General features: G+C 38.2%; 1 protein-coding gene across 12 annotated transcripts in view; it reads right to left on the bottom strand.

Moving 5' to 3' along the window:
* TMCC1 (transmembrane and coiled-coil domain family 1) overlaps nt 1-17446 on the bottom strand; it is a 243240-nt gene that overhangs the window by 160133 nt on the left and 65661 nt on the right. For 5 of the 12 annotated variants that reach the window (XR_010842459.1, XR_010842458.1, XM_067043374.1 and 2 more), the window contains one exon: nt 13398-14095. Coding sequence is in view for 10 of the 12 variants with exons in the window: in XM_067043374.1 (XP_066899475.1) it covers nt 13398-13973 (576 nt within the window). In the remaining 2 variants the exon portion in view is untranslated. Of the gene's footprint in view, nt 1-13397; nt 14100-17446 lie in introns of all 12 variants that reach the window. The other 7 variants (XM_067043380.1, XM_067043382.1, XM_067043381.1 and 4 more) reach the window with 2 other exon arrangements.

Raw genomic sequence — 17446 nt, 5'->3', positions numbered from 1 at the left:
GGAAGCAGCCACATAGCACAGGGAGATCAGCTCAGTGCTTTGTGACCACTTAGAGGGGTGGGATAGGGAGGGTGGGAGGGAGATGCAAGAGGGAGGAGATATGGGGATATATGTATATGTATAGCTGATTCACTGTTATAAAGCAGAAACTAACACACCATTGTAAAGCAATTATACTCCAAAAAAGATGTTAAAAAAAAAAAGATAAGTCAGATCATATCACCCTTATGCTCAAAACTCTCCAATGGCTCCCTGTCTCATTGAGAGTACAGCCGAAGTCTTTACGATGTCTATGAGGCCCTACCCGATCTGGCTACCTGTGACCTCTCTGACACCATCTCTTACTACTGTACCCTGCTCACTCAGCTTTTCCTCACTGGCTTCCTTGCTATTCCTTGGACATGTCAGGCACCCTGGAGTTACTTCATCTGCCTAAGTACTTGTCCCCCAGAGGGCCAGCCTCCTGACTTAACTCCCTCATCTCAAGTCTTCACTCAAATGTTACCTTCTCAGAGAGGCTTACCCTTAACATCCTACTTTATACTGCCACTTACCTCCCCTCTATACACACTCCTGATCTCTTATCTTGGTCTAATTTTGTTCTTTTTTTCTGTAATACTTATCATCTTCCAACATAACATCCCATTCATTTATTGTATCTATTGTATGCTATCTCCTTCAATACAAAGTAAACTCCATAAGGACAGAAATTTTTGCCTGTTTCATTTTTTGGTGTATTCTAACTACCTAGAACATTGCCTAGTGCATAGTATGTATTTAATAAGTACTGATGAATAATTGAATGAAAGCTTACTCCATTTCAGAAACTTACCCATGTACACTCTCAAACTCACTAATTAGACATCCTTTCTTGCTCCCTATCTCTATTTACTACTAATTCATCAAACAAATAATCCAAGGGCCAAAGTATTAGACATGGGGAATTCAAATATGAATAAGACACACTCCTGCCCTTAGGTAATTCTTCCCTCCACTCCCACCATCACTTCTTTGATCCAAACTACTGTCATCGCTCACCTGGACACAACAGCCTTCTGGCTCATCTACCTGCATTCCATCTGAACCCAGTCAATCCAATCTCCACGCTGTAAGCACAGTGATATTTTCTAATCACAAAGTTGAAACTGTCCCCCTTGCGTAACACATTTTTGACTGGAGATGCATTACGGCCCCAGGTGTTAGTTTCTGCAAAAATCGTCCGGTCAATAACGTGCTAAAATGCTTTGATGCTACTCATTCCTCTTAGGTAGAGAAAAACCCCTTAACACTTTCTGCAAACCTCTGTATGAACTGCTTCCTATCTCTCTCTCCAGCCTTAACCACTGAGTGCTTCCATGTGCACACACACAGACAGACACACCTGCCATCCTATCCCTCATACTCAGTGAACTTTCTTCTATCTTAGCACCTCTGCACTTGCAGTTCTCACTCCATCACCTAATTACCCCAGCTTATCCTATAGATCTCTGTCACTTCCTCATGGAAGTATACCCTGACTTCCCTAACTAGGTCAAATGTTCCAATAACAGGAAAATTTAGATTTGTTTGAATGATTTTTTTTCAGTTTAGTTAGTTTGTTTGTTTGCTTTGGCCACACTGTACAGCATGCAGGATCTTACTTCCCCGACCAGGGATCAAACCCACTCCCCCCTGCAGTGGAAGCACATAGTCTTAACTACTGGACCGGCAGGGAATTTGCCAAATGATTATTTAATATGTGTACCCATCTGATAATAAACTCCATGAGAGTAAGGATCACATCTGTGTTTGTTCATCACAGTATCCACAGTGCCTAGAACACATCAATATATGTTTGTTGAATGAATGACAGAATGAAAGCATAAGCCAAAATATGGAAATAGGAAAAACATTAGAGGAAGAATAAAAAGTGTGGGAAAGGACTGCTAGTTGCTGTATGAGCTGGGAGTGGTATGAGGTAAAGAAGTCCACATGGGCTAAATCATGGAAGGTCTTGCTCAAGGAACATATCCCTCAGGAAATGATGGAGCCAGTGAAGGCTTTTTAAGCAGTGGAAATGACAATGATTTGTTTTGATTTTAGACAGCTCTCACAAGCTGTGCGCAGCATGGAGAAAGGCTTTGAAAGGGCAATGAGATGAATGAAGGCCTAAACTAGGACACTGATTTAGGAATGGAGAATGGGGGCAACCTTGGGGATCATGTGATTAAAGAGTAGGAGGGGTCCAGGTAACTCAAAGCTTGCCAACCCAGGTGACTGGTGGCTCCAGAAATTCATATCCGGTAATTCTCAAACTCACAGGCTGACTGCACTAGAATCATCTGAGGCCTTCATTAAAAATATACGTTTCTATACTGAGCCTGTGCTCTAGAGCCCGCAAGCCACAACTACTGAGCCTGCATGCCACAACTGAGGCCCACAAGCCTAGAGCCCGTGCTCCGCGACAAGAGAAGCCACCGCAATGAGAAGCCCACACACTGCAACGAAGAATAGCACTCCCTCGCCGCAACTAGAGAAAGCCCACACGCAGCAATGAAGACCCAACACAGCAATAAATAAATAAATAAATAAATTTATTTTTTAAAAAAATACACATTTCTAGGCTACATACCAGATCTTCTAAATCAGAAATTCTGAGAATGGGGCATGGAAATCTTATTTTCAACTGGTGTCCGAAGTGATTTTTACTGTATTCACTCAAGTTTTGAAGCAACTGAGACAAAAAACACATTAGAAGGCAAAAAGGTTTATGAGAGATGATGATGATGAATTTAAATTTGTAAATGATGAGTGTGAACTGTCTATGCAGACAACCAACAGATAAATAACCAATTCTGAAGATCATAGGATTGGTCACGTTGGAGACCAAAATATTGCAGAAGCATTTAAGTTCACAAAGGAGTAAAAAGAGTGATACAGGCTATGGTTAAAACTTAGGAGGACACAACACTTAAGATGTAGACAGAGAAGAGGATTTGCTCATTAATTAGTAAATACCCTAAAATGCTACTTCTGAATGAGGTATTTGTGTGTAAAATGTTGTCCTTTTAGGTGCTCAGAGGGACAAAAAGCTAAGTAAGACCTGGCGCCTGTCTTGCAAGCCCTGTGGACACTAGGCATTCTCTCAACATATCATCCAAAATGTCACAGGCCTTATGGCTCAAGTCCATAATATACCTTGAAAGACTGTAAGTTCACTAAGAAAACACTAGTTAGTTTTATTCCCAAACGTCTTTAACGTAGAGGATATCCTTACTCCCTATTACCCACAACAAAATCCTGTTGCCATTCCTTCAAAGCTTTCCCAGATTCCTCTGAACAATGCCCAATACATAAAAATGGAGAGAGTTTGGTATAAAAGAGTTTTCGAATCAGATAGTGTCTAGCACACAGCAGTTACTAAAACATATCTAATCAAAATATAAATGGCCTAGACTTATTATTTTAGTTCTGAAACACTCTAGTTGGAAATATGCTAGCTGTGAAATCATGGCATACTTAACTGTTCTATGCCTCTGTTATTTCATCAACAAAACAGGGAAAATACAAAAGAGAGGGCTGGGGGGTTCCCTGGTGGCGCAGTGGTTGAGAGTCTGCTTGCCGATGCAGAGAAAACAGGTTCGTGCCCCGGTCCGGGAAGATCTCACATGCTGTGGAGCGGCTGGGCCCATGAGCCATGGCCGCTGAGCCTGCGCATCCGGAGCCTATGCTCCGCAACAGGAGAGGCCACAACAGTGAGAGGCCCGCGTACAGCAAAAAAAAAAAAAAAAAAAAAAGAGGACTGTTATAGAATTATGAGAAAATTACATAACTTGTGCAAACACACTGTCTGCCACATAATAAGCACAAGACGAATGGTAGCCTATCATTATCATCACTACCACTAGGTACTCCTAAATATCTCTTGATTAATATTTCATATAGTTTTACATAGAGGAAATTATATTGAAAATTTAAATATATTCATTTCTCCATCTCCAACTGAATATCTAAAAATGGTTAACACAAATTACGGCATTACAACAAAATATGTTATAATATTATGCAGTCAGTAAAAATCTATAAAGAATATTTATAAGTATCTAAAAATGCTCATGATAGAACTTTAATAAAAAATAATAGAAAAACAAAAAAAACTGTGCATTTAATAAGATTCTGGTTTTATCTTAAAATGTTAATCTTAATAAAACTAAATAAAAATAAATTTAAATTTTCTTCTATATGTTTTTCATATGTAAGTAATATATTGAGAAAAAACACCAAAATATTGGCAATAGTTTTTTTTCTTTTACTTTTCTGTATTTTCAAAGTTTTCTACACTGGGCATATTTCTTTTGAATTCAAAAAAATTAACTTTTTAACTTCCAAATCACAAAGCACTTATAGATAAAACTGCTTATGACTATATCAATCTGCCTTTGTGAATTTAAAGATGATCCTTTAAATAATGTAATTTGACCAAGTATATACAAGTACTGTAGCTGACTGAATTTGTCAATAAGATTTTTCTGTGAGAAAAAGACTGACATTAGTAAACCTGAAAAGAAAGGGAATACAGAACCTTTGTATGCAACATGTCATGACTGTTCCAACCAGGTCCCATTTCCAACATTAGATCAGAGCCATGGTCTGCACATATTAGGCACAAATAAATACTTGCCAAATCTGATTTTTTTCTTTTTTAAAAGGAATTGAGCTTAAAGGCCAAGAATCTAATTTTAAAACTAGACTGGGGGCTTCCCTGGTGGCGTAGTGGTTGAGAATCTGCCTGCCGGTGCAGGGGACATGGGTTCGAGCCCTGGTCTGGGAAGATCCCACATGCTGCGGAGCAACTAGGCCCGTGAGTGACAACTACTGAGCCTGCGCGTCCGGAGCCTGTGCTCCGCAACAGGAGAGGCCACAACATCAATAAAATTTTAAAAATAAGGGAATTCCCTGGTAGTCCAGTGGTTAGGACTCGGTGCTTTCATTGCCAGGGCCCGGGTTCGATCCCTCATCAGGGAACTAAGATCCCACAAGGCACACAGTGCAGCCAAAAAAAATTTAATTTAATTTAAAAATAAAAATAAAATAAAATATTCAAAGTATGTATCTTTTAAAATAATTGTTTTGATAATAAAAACTTTTACTGACTGTCTGTAAGACCTATATCCAAAAGTTCATAGCAGTTTAATTCATTATAGCCAGAAAATGGAAATGATCCAAATGTCCATCAGCTGGTGAATAGATAAACAAATAGATACACAATGGAATACTATTCAGCAATAAAAACGATGCAAGAACATAGCTGAAACTCCAAAGCATTATGCCAAGTGAAAGAAGCCAAACACAAAAGACTATGCACTGTATGATCCCATTTACATTAGATTCTAGAAAAGGCAAAACAATAGTGATAGAAAGCAAATCAGTGGTTGCCAGGGGCCAAGGGTTGGTTAGAGAACAGAGGACTTACAGCAAAGGAGCATAAGAAATCATTCTGGGGTGATGGAGATGTTCTATACCATGATTGCTGTTACATGACTATTCATTTCTCAAAACTAATCAAATTGCACACTTAAAATTACTGGGTTTTATTGAAGTATATGTCAGTAAAGTTGACAAAGAACATTAAAAAAAAAATTTTATGAAAAAAGATTCTCCCTTGTCTTTGTTTCTATGAAGTTTTCAAAACAATATAAATACATACAACATGCTTTACTTATGCTTTTTCATTATAACATAAAAGTCTGTAATCCTAGAATCACTACCAATAAATTTCTTAATGTTCTCTGGTATAGATCAAGACAAATTATACAATTACATTTTTAGTTTGTATTGCCAAGTAGACTGCATAACTGACAACCGAATGTCCTTTATACTTGAATTATAGAATAAATATATGCTACTTTTCCTCATTTACACTTCTAATTTTAATGAAGTGAATCAATATTCTGATGATTCTGTTATTCTGGTGGATTTGTTTTTCTGACACGTTTACCTTCTTAAAAGTGATTTACTCTCCACTATCTGTTTGTTTCTTTTTAGTGTCTTTTTAATTTTATTTATTTATTTATTAAATTTATTTTATTTATTTATTTTTGGCTGTGTTGGGTCTTCGTTGCTGCTGCTGCAGGCTTTCTCTAGCTGTGGAGAGTGGGCGTTACTCTTCGTTGTGCTGTGTGGGCTTCTCATTGTGGTGGCTTCTCTTGCTGTGGAGCACGGCTCTAGGCATGTGGGCTTCAGTAGTTGCGGCACGCGAGCTCAGTCATTGTGGCTCGCAGGCTTCTCACTGTGGTGGCTTCTCTTGTTGAGGAGCACGGGCTCTACGCGCGTGGGCTTCAGTAGTTGTGGCTCGCAGGCTCTAGAGCACAGGCTCAGTAGTTATGGCGCACGGACTTAGTTGCTCCACGGCATGTGGGATCTTCCCGGACCAGGGCTCGAACCTGTGTCCCCTGCACTGGCAGGCGGATTCTAAACCACTGTGCCACCAGGGAAGCCCCTAGTGTCTTCTTTAGATGGAGAGGTTTAAAGGTCTTAGACTCAATATTTAGATTTCTAGGTTAAATACGCTGTAAAATAAACTTACTGGTGCCACAAGGAGACACAGAATGAAAGTGATTTACTATCATAAAAGCCTTAAGGAATACATAAAAGTAAAGCCAAAAGATAGCAAGTTGGTGACACTAAGAGATAGATGTCACCCACAAATGTGCTCTGTTTTGGCTTGCATAGTATGTTAAAAATCAGGAGATTATTCATTTAACTTTCTAGTTTCTCTTGAAAATTCAGAAGCCTTGGCAAGACTGGGCTCAGAGTCCTAAATTACAACAATCAGCTAAAGCTAAGAGGACACTGTCCCTTTAGACAGGGTACATACTCTTTCTTCAGTCCGTCCAAGCCTCTAACACTTGAGTTCACTCACTGTCACTACGTACCTGGCTACATGTATCTGAGTTTTCAAACCCTAGTTTGAAAGTTTTGAGGTTAGTGCCTCAACTAACCATAACTGAGAGATGAAGTCAGAGTTATATGAATGGAGTTCCCCCTAAATTTGTTATGCTTAGTTCTCCTTCCAGGCAGACCAAAAAAACCCTGTTCATTAAGAGTAAATGATATATATAACTGATTCACTTTCTGGAAAGCAGAAACTAACATACCACTGTAAAGCAATTATACTCCAATAAAGATGTTAAGGGGCTTCCCTGGTGGCACAGTGGTTGAGAATCTGTCTGCCAATGCAGGGGACACGGGTTCGAGCCCTGGTCTGGGAAGATCCCACATGCCATGGAGCAACTAGGCCTGTGAGCCACAACTACTGAGCCTGCGCGTCTGGAGCCTATGCTCCGCAACAAGAGAGGTCACAATAGTGAGATGCCCGCGCACTGCAATGAAGAGTGGCCCTCACTCGCCGCAACTAGAGAAAGCCCTCGCACAGAAACGAAGACCCAACACACCCCAAAATAAATTAATTAATTAATTAATTTATTATTTTTAAAAAGATGTTTAAAAAAAAAAGAGTAAATGATAAGAGTTCCTCCCATCCGGAAACTTACACAAGCCTCTTAGATTGCCTCATCCACCAGAAGCAAGAAGAACGACAATTCTGCAGCCTGTGGAACAAAAACCGCATTCACAGAAAGACAGACAATATGAAAAGGCAGAGGGCTATGCACCAGATAAAGGAACAGGATAAAACCCCAGGAAAACAACTAAATGAAGTGGAGATAGGCAAACTTCCAGAAAAAGAATTCAGAATAATGATAGTGAAGATGATCCAGGACCTCGGAAAAAGAATGGAGGCAAAGATCGAGAAGATACAACAAGAAATGTTTAACAAAGACTTAGAAGAATTAAAGAACAAAGAAACAGAGATGAATAATACAATAACTGAAATGAAAACTATACTAGAAGCAATCAATAGCAGAATAAATGAGGCAGAAGAATGGATAAGTGACCTGGAAGACAGAATGGTGAAATTCATTGCTGAGGAACAGAATAAAGAAAAAAGAATGAAAAGAAATGAAGACAGCCTAAGAGACCTCTGGGGCAACATTAAACACAACAACATTCACATTATACGGGTCCCAGAAGGAAGAGAGAGAGAGAAAGGACCGGAGAAAATATTTGAAGAGATTATAGTCAAAAACTTCCCTAACATGGGAAAGGAAATAGCCACCGAAGGCCAGGAAGCACAGCGAGTCCCACACAGGATAAACCCAAGCAGAAACTCGCCAAGACACATAGTAATCAAATTGGCAAAAATTAAAAACAAAGAAAAATTACTGAAAGCAGCAAGGGAAAAATAACATACAAGGGAACTCCCATAAGGTTAACAGCTGATTTCTCAGCAGAAACTCTACATGCCAGAAGGGAGTGGCATGATATACTTAAAGTGATGAAAGGGAAGAACCTACAAGCAAGATTACTCTACCCAGCAAGGATCTCATTCAGATTCCATGGAGAAATCAAAATCTTTACAGACAAGCAAAGGCTAAGAGAATTCAGCACCACCAAATCACCTCAACAACAAATGCTAAAGGAACTTCTCTAAGTGGGAAACACAAGAGATGAAAGGGATCTACAAAAACAAACCCAAAACAATTAAGAAAACGGTCATAGGAACATACATATTGATAATTACCCTAAATGTGAATGGATTAAATGCTCCAACCAAAAGACACAGGCTTGCTGAATGGATACAAAAACAAGACCCATACATATGCTGTCTACAAGAGACCCACTTCAGACCTAGGGACACATACAGACTGAAAGTGAGGGGATGGAAAAAGATTTTCCATGCAAATGGAAATCTAAAGAAAGCTGGAGTCGCAATACTCATATCAGATAAAATAGACTTTAAAATAAAGAATGGTACAAGAGACAAGGAACGACACTACATAATGACCAGGGGATGAATCCAAGAAGAAGATATAACAATTATAAATATATATGCACCCAATATAGGAGCACCTCAATACATAAGGCAACTGCTAACAGCTATAAAAGAGGAAATCGACAGTAACACAATAATAAGTGGGGGACTTTTATACCTCACTTACACCAATGGACAGATCATCCAAAATGAAAATAAATAAGGAAATAGAAGCTTTAAATGACACAATAGACCACATAGATTTAAATGATATTTATAGGATATTCCATCCAAAAACAGCACATTACACTTTCTCCTCAAGTGTGCACAGAACATTCTCCAGGATCGATCACATCTTGGGTCGCAAATCAAGCCTCAGTGAATTTAAGAAAATTGAAATCATATCAAGCATCTTTTCTGACCACAACGCTATGAGATTAGAAATGAATTACAGGGAAAAAAACGTAAAAAACACAAACACATGCAGGCTAAACAATACATTACTAAATTACCAAGAGATCACTGAAGAAATGAAAGAGGAAATCAAAAAATACCTATAGACAAATGATAATGAAAACACGACGATCCAAAACCTATGGGATGCACCAAAAGCAGTTCTAAGAGGGAAGTTTACAGCTATACAAGCCTACCTCAAGAAACAAGAAAAATCTCAAATAAACAATCTAAACTTACACCTAAAGGAATAGAGAAAGAAAAACAAAGAAAACCCAAAGTTAGCAGAAGGAAAGAAATCATAAAGATCAGAGCAGAAATAAATGAAATAGAAACAAAGAAATGAAATAGAAACAAAGAAAACAATAGCAAAGATCAATAAAACTAAAAGCGGGTTCTCTGAGAAGATAAACAAAATTGACAAACCATTAGCCAGACTCCTCAAGAAAAAGAGGGAGGGCTTCCCTGGTGGCGCAGTGGTTGAGAGTCCGCCTGCCGATGCAGGGGACACGGGTTCGTGCCCCGGTCCGGGAAGATCCCACATGCCGCGGAGCGGCTGGGCCCGTGAGCCATGGCCGCTGAGCCTGCGCGTCCGGAGCCTGTGCTCCGCAACGGGAGAGGCCACAACAGTGAGAGGCCCGCGTACCGCAAAAAAAAAAAAAAAAAAAAAAAAACAAAAAAAAAAACAAAAAAAAAAAAAAGAAAAAGAGGGAGAGGATTCAAATCAATAAAACTAGAAATGAAAAAGAAGTTACAACAGACACCACAGAAACACAAAGCATTCTAAGAGGCTACTACAAGCAACTCTATGCCAATAAAATGGACAACCTGAAAGAAATGGACAAATTCTTAGGAAGGTATAACATTACAAGACTGAACAAGGGAGAAATAGAAAATATGAACAGACCAATCACAAGCACTGAAATTGAAACTGTGATTAAAAATCTTCCAACAAACAAAAGTCCAGGACCAGATGGCTTCACAGTGAGAAGAGCTAACACCCATCCTTCTCAAACTCTGCCAAAAAACTGCAGAGGAAGGAACACTCCCAAACTCATTCTATGAGGCCACCATCACCCTGATACCAAAACCAGACAAAGATACTACAAAAAAAGAAAAGTACAGACCAATATCACTGATGAATATAGATGCAAAAATCCTCAACAAAATACTAGCAAACAGAATCCAACAACACATTAAAAGGATCATACACCATGACCAAGTAGGATTTATCCCAGGGATGCAAGGATTCTTCAATATATGCAAATCAATCAATGTGATACACCATATTAACAAAGTGAAAAAGCATATGATCATCTCAATAGATGCAGAAAAAGCTTTTGACAAAATTCAACACCCATTTATGATAAAAACTCTCCAGAAAGTGGGCATAGAGGGAAACTACCTCCATGTAATAAAGGCCATACACGACAAACCCACAGCAAATATCATTCTCAATGGTGAAAAACTGAAAGCATTTCCTCTAAGATCAGGAACAAGACAAGGATGTCCACTCTCACCACTATTATTCAACATAATTTTGGAAGTCCTAGCCATGGCAGTCAGAGAAGAAAAAGAAATAAATACAAATTGGAAAAGAAGAAGTAAAACTGTCACTGTTTGCAAATGACATGATACTATACATAGAGAATCCTAAACATGCCACCAGAAAACTACCAGAGCTAATCAATGAATTTGGTAAAGGTGCAGGATACAAAATGAATGTACAGAAATCTCTTGCATTCCTATACACTAATGATGAAAAATCTGAAAGAGAAATTAAGGAAACACTCCCATTTACCACTGCAACAAAAAGAATAAAATACCTAGGAATAAACCTACCTAGGGAGACAAAAGACCTCTATGCAGAAAACTATAAGACACTGATGAAAGAAATTAAAGATGATACCAACAGATGGAGAGATATACCATGTTCTTGGATTGGAAGAATCAATACTGTGAAAATGACTATACTACCCAAAGCAATCTACAGATTCAGTGCAATTCCTATCAAATCACCAATGGCATTTTTTACGGAACTAGAAGAAAAAAAATTAAAATTTGTATGGAGACACAAAAGACCCTGAATAGCCAAAGAAGTCTTGAGGGAAAAAAATGGAGTAGGAGGAATCAGACTCCCTGACTTCAGACTATACTACAAAGCTACAGTAATCAAGACAATATGGTACTGGGCACACAAACAGAAACATAGATCAATGGAACAAGATAGAAAACCCAGAGATAAACCCACACACCTATGGTCAACTAATCTATGACAAAGGAGGCAAGGATATACAATGGAGAAAAGACAGTCTGTTCAATAAGTGGTGCTGGGAAAACTGGACAGCTACATGTAAAGGAATGAAATTAGAACACGCCCTAACACCATACACAAAAATAAACTCAAAATGGATTTGAGACCTAAATGTAAGACCGGACACTACAAAACTCTTAGAGGAAAACATAGGAAGAACACTCTTTGACATAAATCACAGCAAGATCTTTTTTGATCCACCTCTTAGAGTAATGGAAATAAAAACAAAAATAAACAAATGGGACCTAATAAAACTTCAAAGCTTTTGCACAGCGAAGGAAAACATAAACAAGACAAAAAGACAACCCTCAGAATGGGAGAAAATATTTGCAAACAAATCGACAGGCAAAGGACTAATCTCCAAAATATATAAACAGCTCATGCAGCTCAATATTAAAAAAACAAACAACACAATCCAAAAGTGGGCAGAAGACCTAAACAGACATTTCTCCAAAGAAGACATACAGATGGCCAAGCAGCACATGAAAAGCTGTTCAACATCACTAATTATTAGAGAAATGCAAATCAAAACTACAGTGAGGTATGACCTCACACCAGTTAGAATGGGCATCATCAGAAAATCTACAAACAACAAATGCTGGAGAGGATGTGGAGAAAAGGAACCCTCTTGCACAGTTGGTGGGAATATAAATTGATACAGCCACTATGGAGAACAGTATGGAGGTTCTTTAAAAATCTAAAAATAGAATTACCATATGATCCAGCAATCCCACTACTGGGCATATACCCAGAGAAAACCATAATTCAAAAGGACAGATGCACCCAAATGTTCATTGCAGCACTATTTACAATAGCCAGGTCATGGAAGCAACCTAAATGCCCATCAACAGACGAATGGATAAAGAAGATGTGGTACACATATACAATGGAATATTACTCAGCCATAAAAAGGAATGAAATTGGGTCATTTGTTGAGACGTGGATGGATCTAGAGACTGTCATACAGAGTGAAGTAAGTCAAAAAGAGAAAAACAAAGATCATATATTAACGCATATATGTGGAACCTAGAGAAATGGTACAGATGAACCAGTTTGCAGGGCAGAAGTTGAGACACAGATGTAGAGAACAAACGTATGGACACCAAGCAGGGAAAGCTGCGGGTGGGGGATGGTCGTGTGATGAATTGCGTGATTGGGATTGACATGTATACACTGATGTGTATAAAATTGATGACTAATAAGAACCTTCTATATAAAAAAATAAAAATTCAAAAATTAAACAAAAAAAGTAGATGATAAGAATGCATACGTTCTACTGTAGAAAGCAAAATGTATACTGAATGCCGATAATGTGGTACAGTGTGTAATGAAAGTATAAGTAATTTAGTATATTCCCATGCTAAGCACAAACCGAGATTCCAGAAGTCTATTCATTATCTTCACTAATGTAAGAAAGCCAGTTCATGTGCAAAACTAAAGCAACAAGAACAAAGTATTTTTATTTCTCTACCATAATACTGAGCCTTTTAATGTAATACATGAAGAGCACATGAAGTATACTGAAGGTTTTAGCAAAAGGATAAAATAAATAAAATATAGCAATATGTTAGGAAGCAAATAGGAATATAATTATAAGCATTCATTATTAGCTATAACGATTATTATTCATGTCACTTATTTAATGAAAAGGGAAACCATCTTTTGCCACAACTTTGAGGTACTTGATGAGATAGATACCTCTTTTTAGTCACCAAAGCAAAGTTTGCAGAGTCCTAAATACAAAGAACAATAAGTTAACAGATAATCTAACAGACTTACCCGTTCTGCAGATGCCTCATCCCCTGGCAGACACGCAGCAGCAGCAGCAGCAGCAGCACAAGCTATTTCCATCACAGTGGAGCTGGTAGGAGCATCAGTGGTGGATGAAGATCTGGGTCGGCCAGACTGCATAACAGTTGCCATCTCCTGGCCAGACTTCCTGTTGATTTGGGGACTTCCCTTTGGGGCCTCTGGCTTGCCCCGCCTACTATGCAAGCTCGTCCCTCTCTTCATCTTGGGTGGCACTCGGATTTGCTGCAGGACACGATTCAGAGCTGTGGGGTGGGTGGGGACACCATCAATCTCAGCACACGCGTTCTGGCTTTCCAGATCCATTTCGGGTTCTGGATCTGCCTGAATTTGTTGCACATCATGCGGAGACACTGATGACCTCCTGCGCTGGTGCTGGAAGAGATGCTTCAAGCCTTGGCCAATCACATTAATGTTCTCCAAAGCATTGTGGGTCATTTTAGACAACTTTTGTTCTGATTCTGTCTGCTTTCTGGCCTCTGCATCTTGGGATTTGCCTCCAGGATCAGGGTCCTCAAATAACTGTTCACTGCCCGAGGGCTCCATCAGTAGACTTAATATGATTATTTGCAAACTCAAAAAATTTTAAACACACCAAGACTGTCAAATTAGGTAGGCATTGCTTCAACAGTAACTACACATGCAGCTTTGAGACGAAGGCTTCATGCCTATCTAATGTTAAAAAAGAAAAAGGAAAAAAAAAGAACCTCATATTATAAATCCATGCAGAAACTCCAGGGTTAAAACAAAGAAAAACATGCCACTAGCCAAACAACTAGGCATTATCATTAAGCAATCTTTAATCAGAAGATTAAAAGATAGTTTTCCAGATAGAGGGTAATGATTATTTTCTAAAATAGGAGAAAAAGCTCAGAAACGAGTACACAGGAAATGAAAAGAGCAACATTTAAAAAAATCCCTACAACTTTCAATATGAAGAAGAACTGAATACTAGAGGAGTCACCTTGGAATGGAAACCATAATATTTGAGAGAACAGCCATTACTTGGGGAATAAGAGAGAACAGAGCACAGAGCATTCAATATATACAGTCTTGCTGAGGCAATTTAAATTATTCCTCTCATTCAAAACCATAGTTAATTATCTGTACGCTGAAGCTCAGTAGAGTAATTTCAAAGAATAAGAGTGAGAAGTGAATATCCCAACCTAACTGTATGTGGATTTTAATGGAAAAGAGGAATTTCTGGTTAACTTTCATACTCATCAAGGTCACTGGCAACTAGAAGTGACAGGTTTGCTCTTTTAAGAAGAAAATGTAAATTAAAATCTTATAAGTTGAATTCTCTGCTGAAACCCAAATGACCTTTTGGCACCATATGAGTGAATGATCCAGAGAGACTCTGTCTTCAGAGACAATAAAGCTTTGCTCAGTACCAGCTATCAAGGAAAGAGACTCAAAGAAATCCCTTTCTTTGAACAGTGTCAACCCTGACAGAGGCTTCCCGTACACAGTCAGTCCTCCATATCCACAGGTTCCGCATCTGCAGATTTAACCAACCTCAGATGGAAAATATTGGGGGTGGAGGAGTTCCAGAATGTTCCAAAAAGCAGAACCTGAATTTGCCATGTGCCCAGCAACTATTTACATAGCATTTACATAGTATTAGGTATTATAAATACTCTAAAGATGATTTAAAGTATATGGGAGGATGTGCATAGTTATATGCAAATACTATGCTATTTTATATAAAGGACTTGAGCATCTGAGGATATCTGTATTTGCAGGGATCCTGGAACCAACCCTCCAAGAATACCAAGGGACAACTGTATTCACAAAAATTGAAAAGCAAAGAAGTGACACAGTAACTGGGTATGACTGAAAGTAGAGAAAAAGAAAGGTCAAATAGCAACCACATACCAATATTAAATGCAGGAAATTAAAAGGAAGTTGAAACTAAGAGATGCAAGGTCAGCACAACTGCCATGGTTACAGAAATCACATGCCAAAATAAAGGAGGGGATGGTAAGGATGCGATTTTTCATAATAGAAAGTGTGTTTTTTTTAATGAGTTTCTGCAAATATATAAAACAAAATTGTATTAATGTACAGAACCTGCTAGGGAGGGCAAAATATGGTGTAGGAAGGTTTTTATTTCCATATTTTACCTAAGACTTTCGTTCAAACAGCTTTAAAACTCCCTACACTACACCAAGTACTTTGAACAGTCTAAGTCACTACTAGTGAAGCACCTAAGGTGGTCATGTTCTGGGGATATGCAGACCCCTGGCCACCAAGTGGCAATCTAAAAGGCATAAATTAGCTGGATTTAAGAGTTCACTGTGACCTCCAGGCTACTAGAGTTCAAAGGGACAGGAATGCAAACTCACTAGACCTTACTTCCTGGTAACTACTCTCAGAAGACCTTCTCATCATGTATATGGACACTGTCATTGTGGCTCTGCTGACCATATTCTTTCATGCCTATTTTCCCATCTCCTAACCTCTTTATGACTCAGGAGAGTAAACTGCGTTGACAGGGTTAAAGACCGTTGTCTCTCACCAGTACCTTCCTACTGTCTAAACACCACAAAATTCTTTGCTCCCAAACTAAGCAAATGAGTCGGAGCCATGAGAATGGGAAATTTCACTGCCTTTCACTCAAATTCTTTGTGGCCACACCAAAATCTTGCCACACCACTGGGGCCTCCTACCCTTTTCCTGACTGTGTATTGCTGTATTTTTCCTTTTCCCTTTTCAAGAGCCAGGAAAGAGGCCTTTAATCCTTACTAGATTAACAACTGTCTTGGCTTGTACTGGAGTTTTCTGGGGATCCTTGTGGGGAAAAATGTTGCCAACAGTGTATGTATTTAATTATCCTCATCTTCTCTCATGAGTTAGTAGCACAGACTAATAGTTATTGAATTATTTTCACTCTGCAAAGATAATCCAGTAACAGTGTACATCAAGTAATATCTTCTTGCACTGTGAAAGCAGCAGGCTGATTATGAGGAAGCAATTTACTTTTTTTCTTATTTATATTGCATTAGCTAAATAATACAACTGATTTTTTTTTGGTTGATTTTGAAAGTAAATATGTAAAATAATTTTCTCCCATGAGAATAAAAGATACCATGAAGAGAGGAATGGTGTCAAGTTTAGCTGGAAAACCAAATGACCCACTCGTCTCATATATAAACATATCAGCAAATCAGTTTCATTAGGCAGTGTTATAAACTAATCAGGTGGTCACCTGCTTCTTATTTTTAAAAAGATGGAGAATCTGGTACATTTTAAATGTCAGTAACTTCATTTGAGATTTCACTTGCATGTCTACATTATTTATTTTTCAAATAATTCGAAATGATCAATTACAAGGAAATGCCAGCATTCCTAGGAAAACCTAGAAATAAAGTGTTAATTTCCAAGCCAAAGCTTGCACAGGATATCAACACAGCTGCAAAGATTACCTAGTAGAAGAGTAATAAATTCTGGGATTTCTAAAGGCAAAACATATATTAATGATACTAACAGAAGCTTACCTAACATGGAACACTAAAGAAACCTAAACTGAGCTTTAAACATCCAGTTGTTAGATAAGAATTTTGAAAAACAACCTGTTGCACTGACTATAAAATGTAATCTGGTACTTGTACCTATCATCTGCATTATTGCTGTGATATCAACACAAACAAGAAATAATTCTTGTCCAAAAAAAAAAAAAAAAAAAAAAAAGAAAGAAAAAGAAGGAAAGAAATATTTCTTGTCAAATACTGTGAAACTTGGTAAAACTTTCTGTAGGCCAAGAAAAAAATCTTTAAGGCCACCTTTCAATTTGTGACAAATATTAAGGAAGGTCAAATGCTATGCCAAAAATACCAAAGACATTAGTAATGCTATAATAATTAATTATATAAAACTTGTGACAGTCAGAAAAGCAAGCACTAAAGGAATTCAATAATGTGAAAGTTTTTTAGGACTCCCTTATTTTCTTCTGTAAGACAGTAGTAAAATTCAAATCAATAATAACTGTTGCTCCCAAACAACCATATCGAGGTCTC

This window comes from Kogia breviceps, chromosome 10 (assembly GCF_026419965.1).
Source record: "Kogia breviceps isolate mKogBre1 chromosome 10, mKogBre1 haplotype 1, whole genome shotgun sequence".
NCBI lineage: Eukaryota > Metazoa > Chordata > Mammalia > Artiodactyla > Physeteridae > Kogia > Kogia breviceps.
Note: the sequence above shows the minus strand (reverse complement) of the source record. Positions and strands in the feature narration are given on the sequence as shown.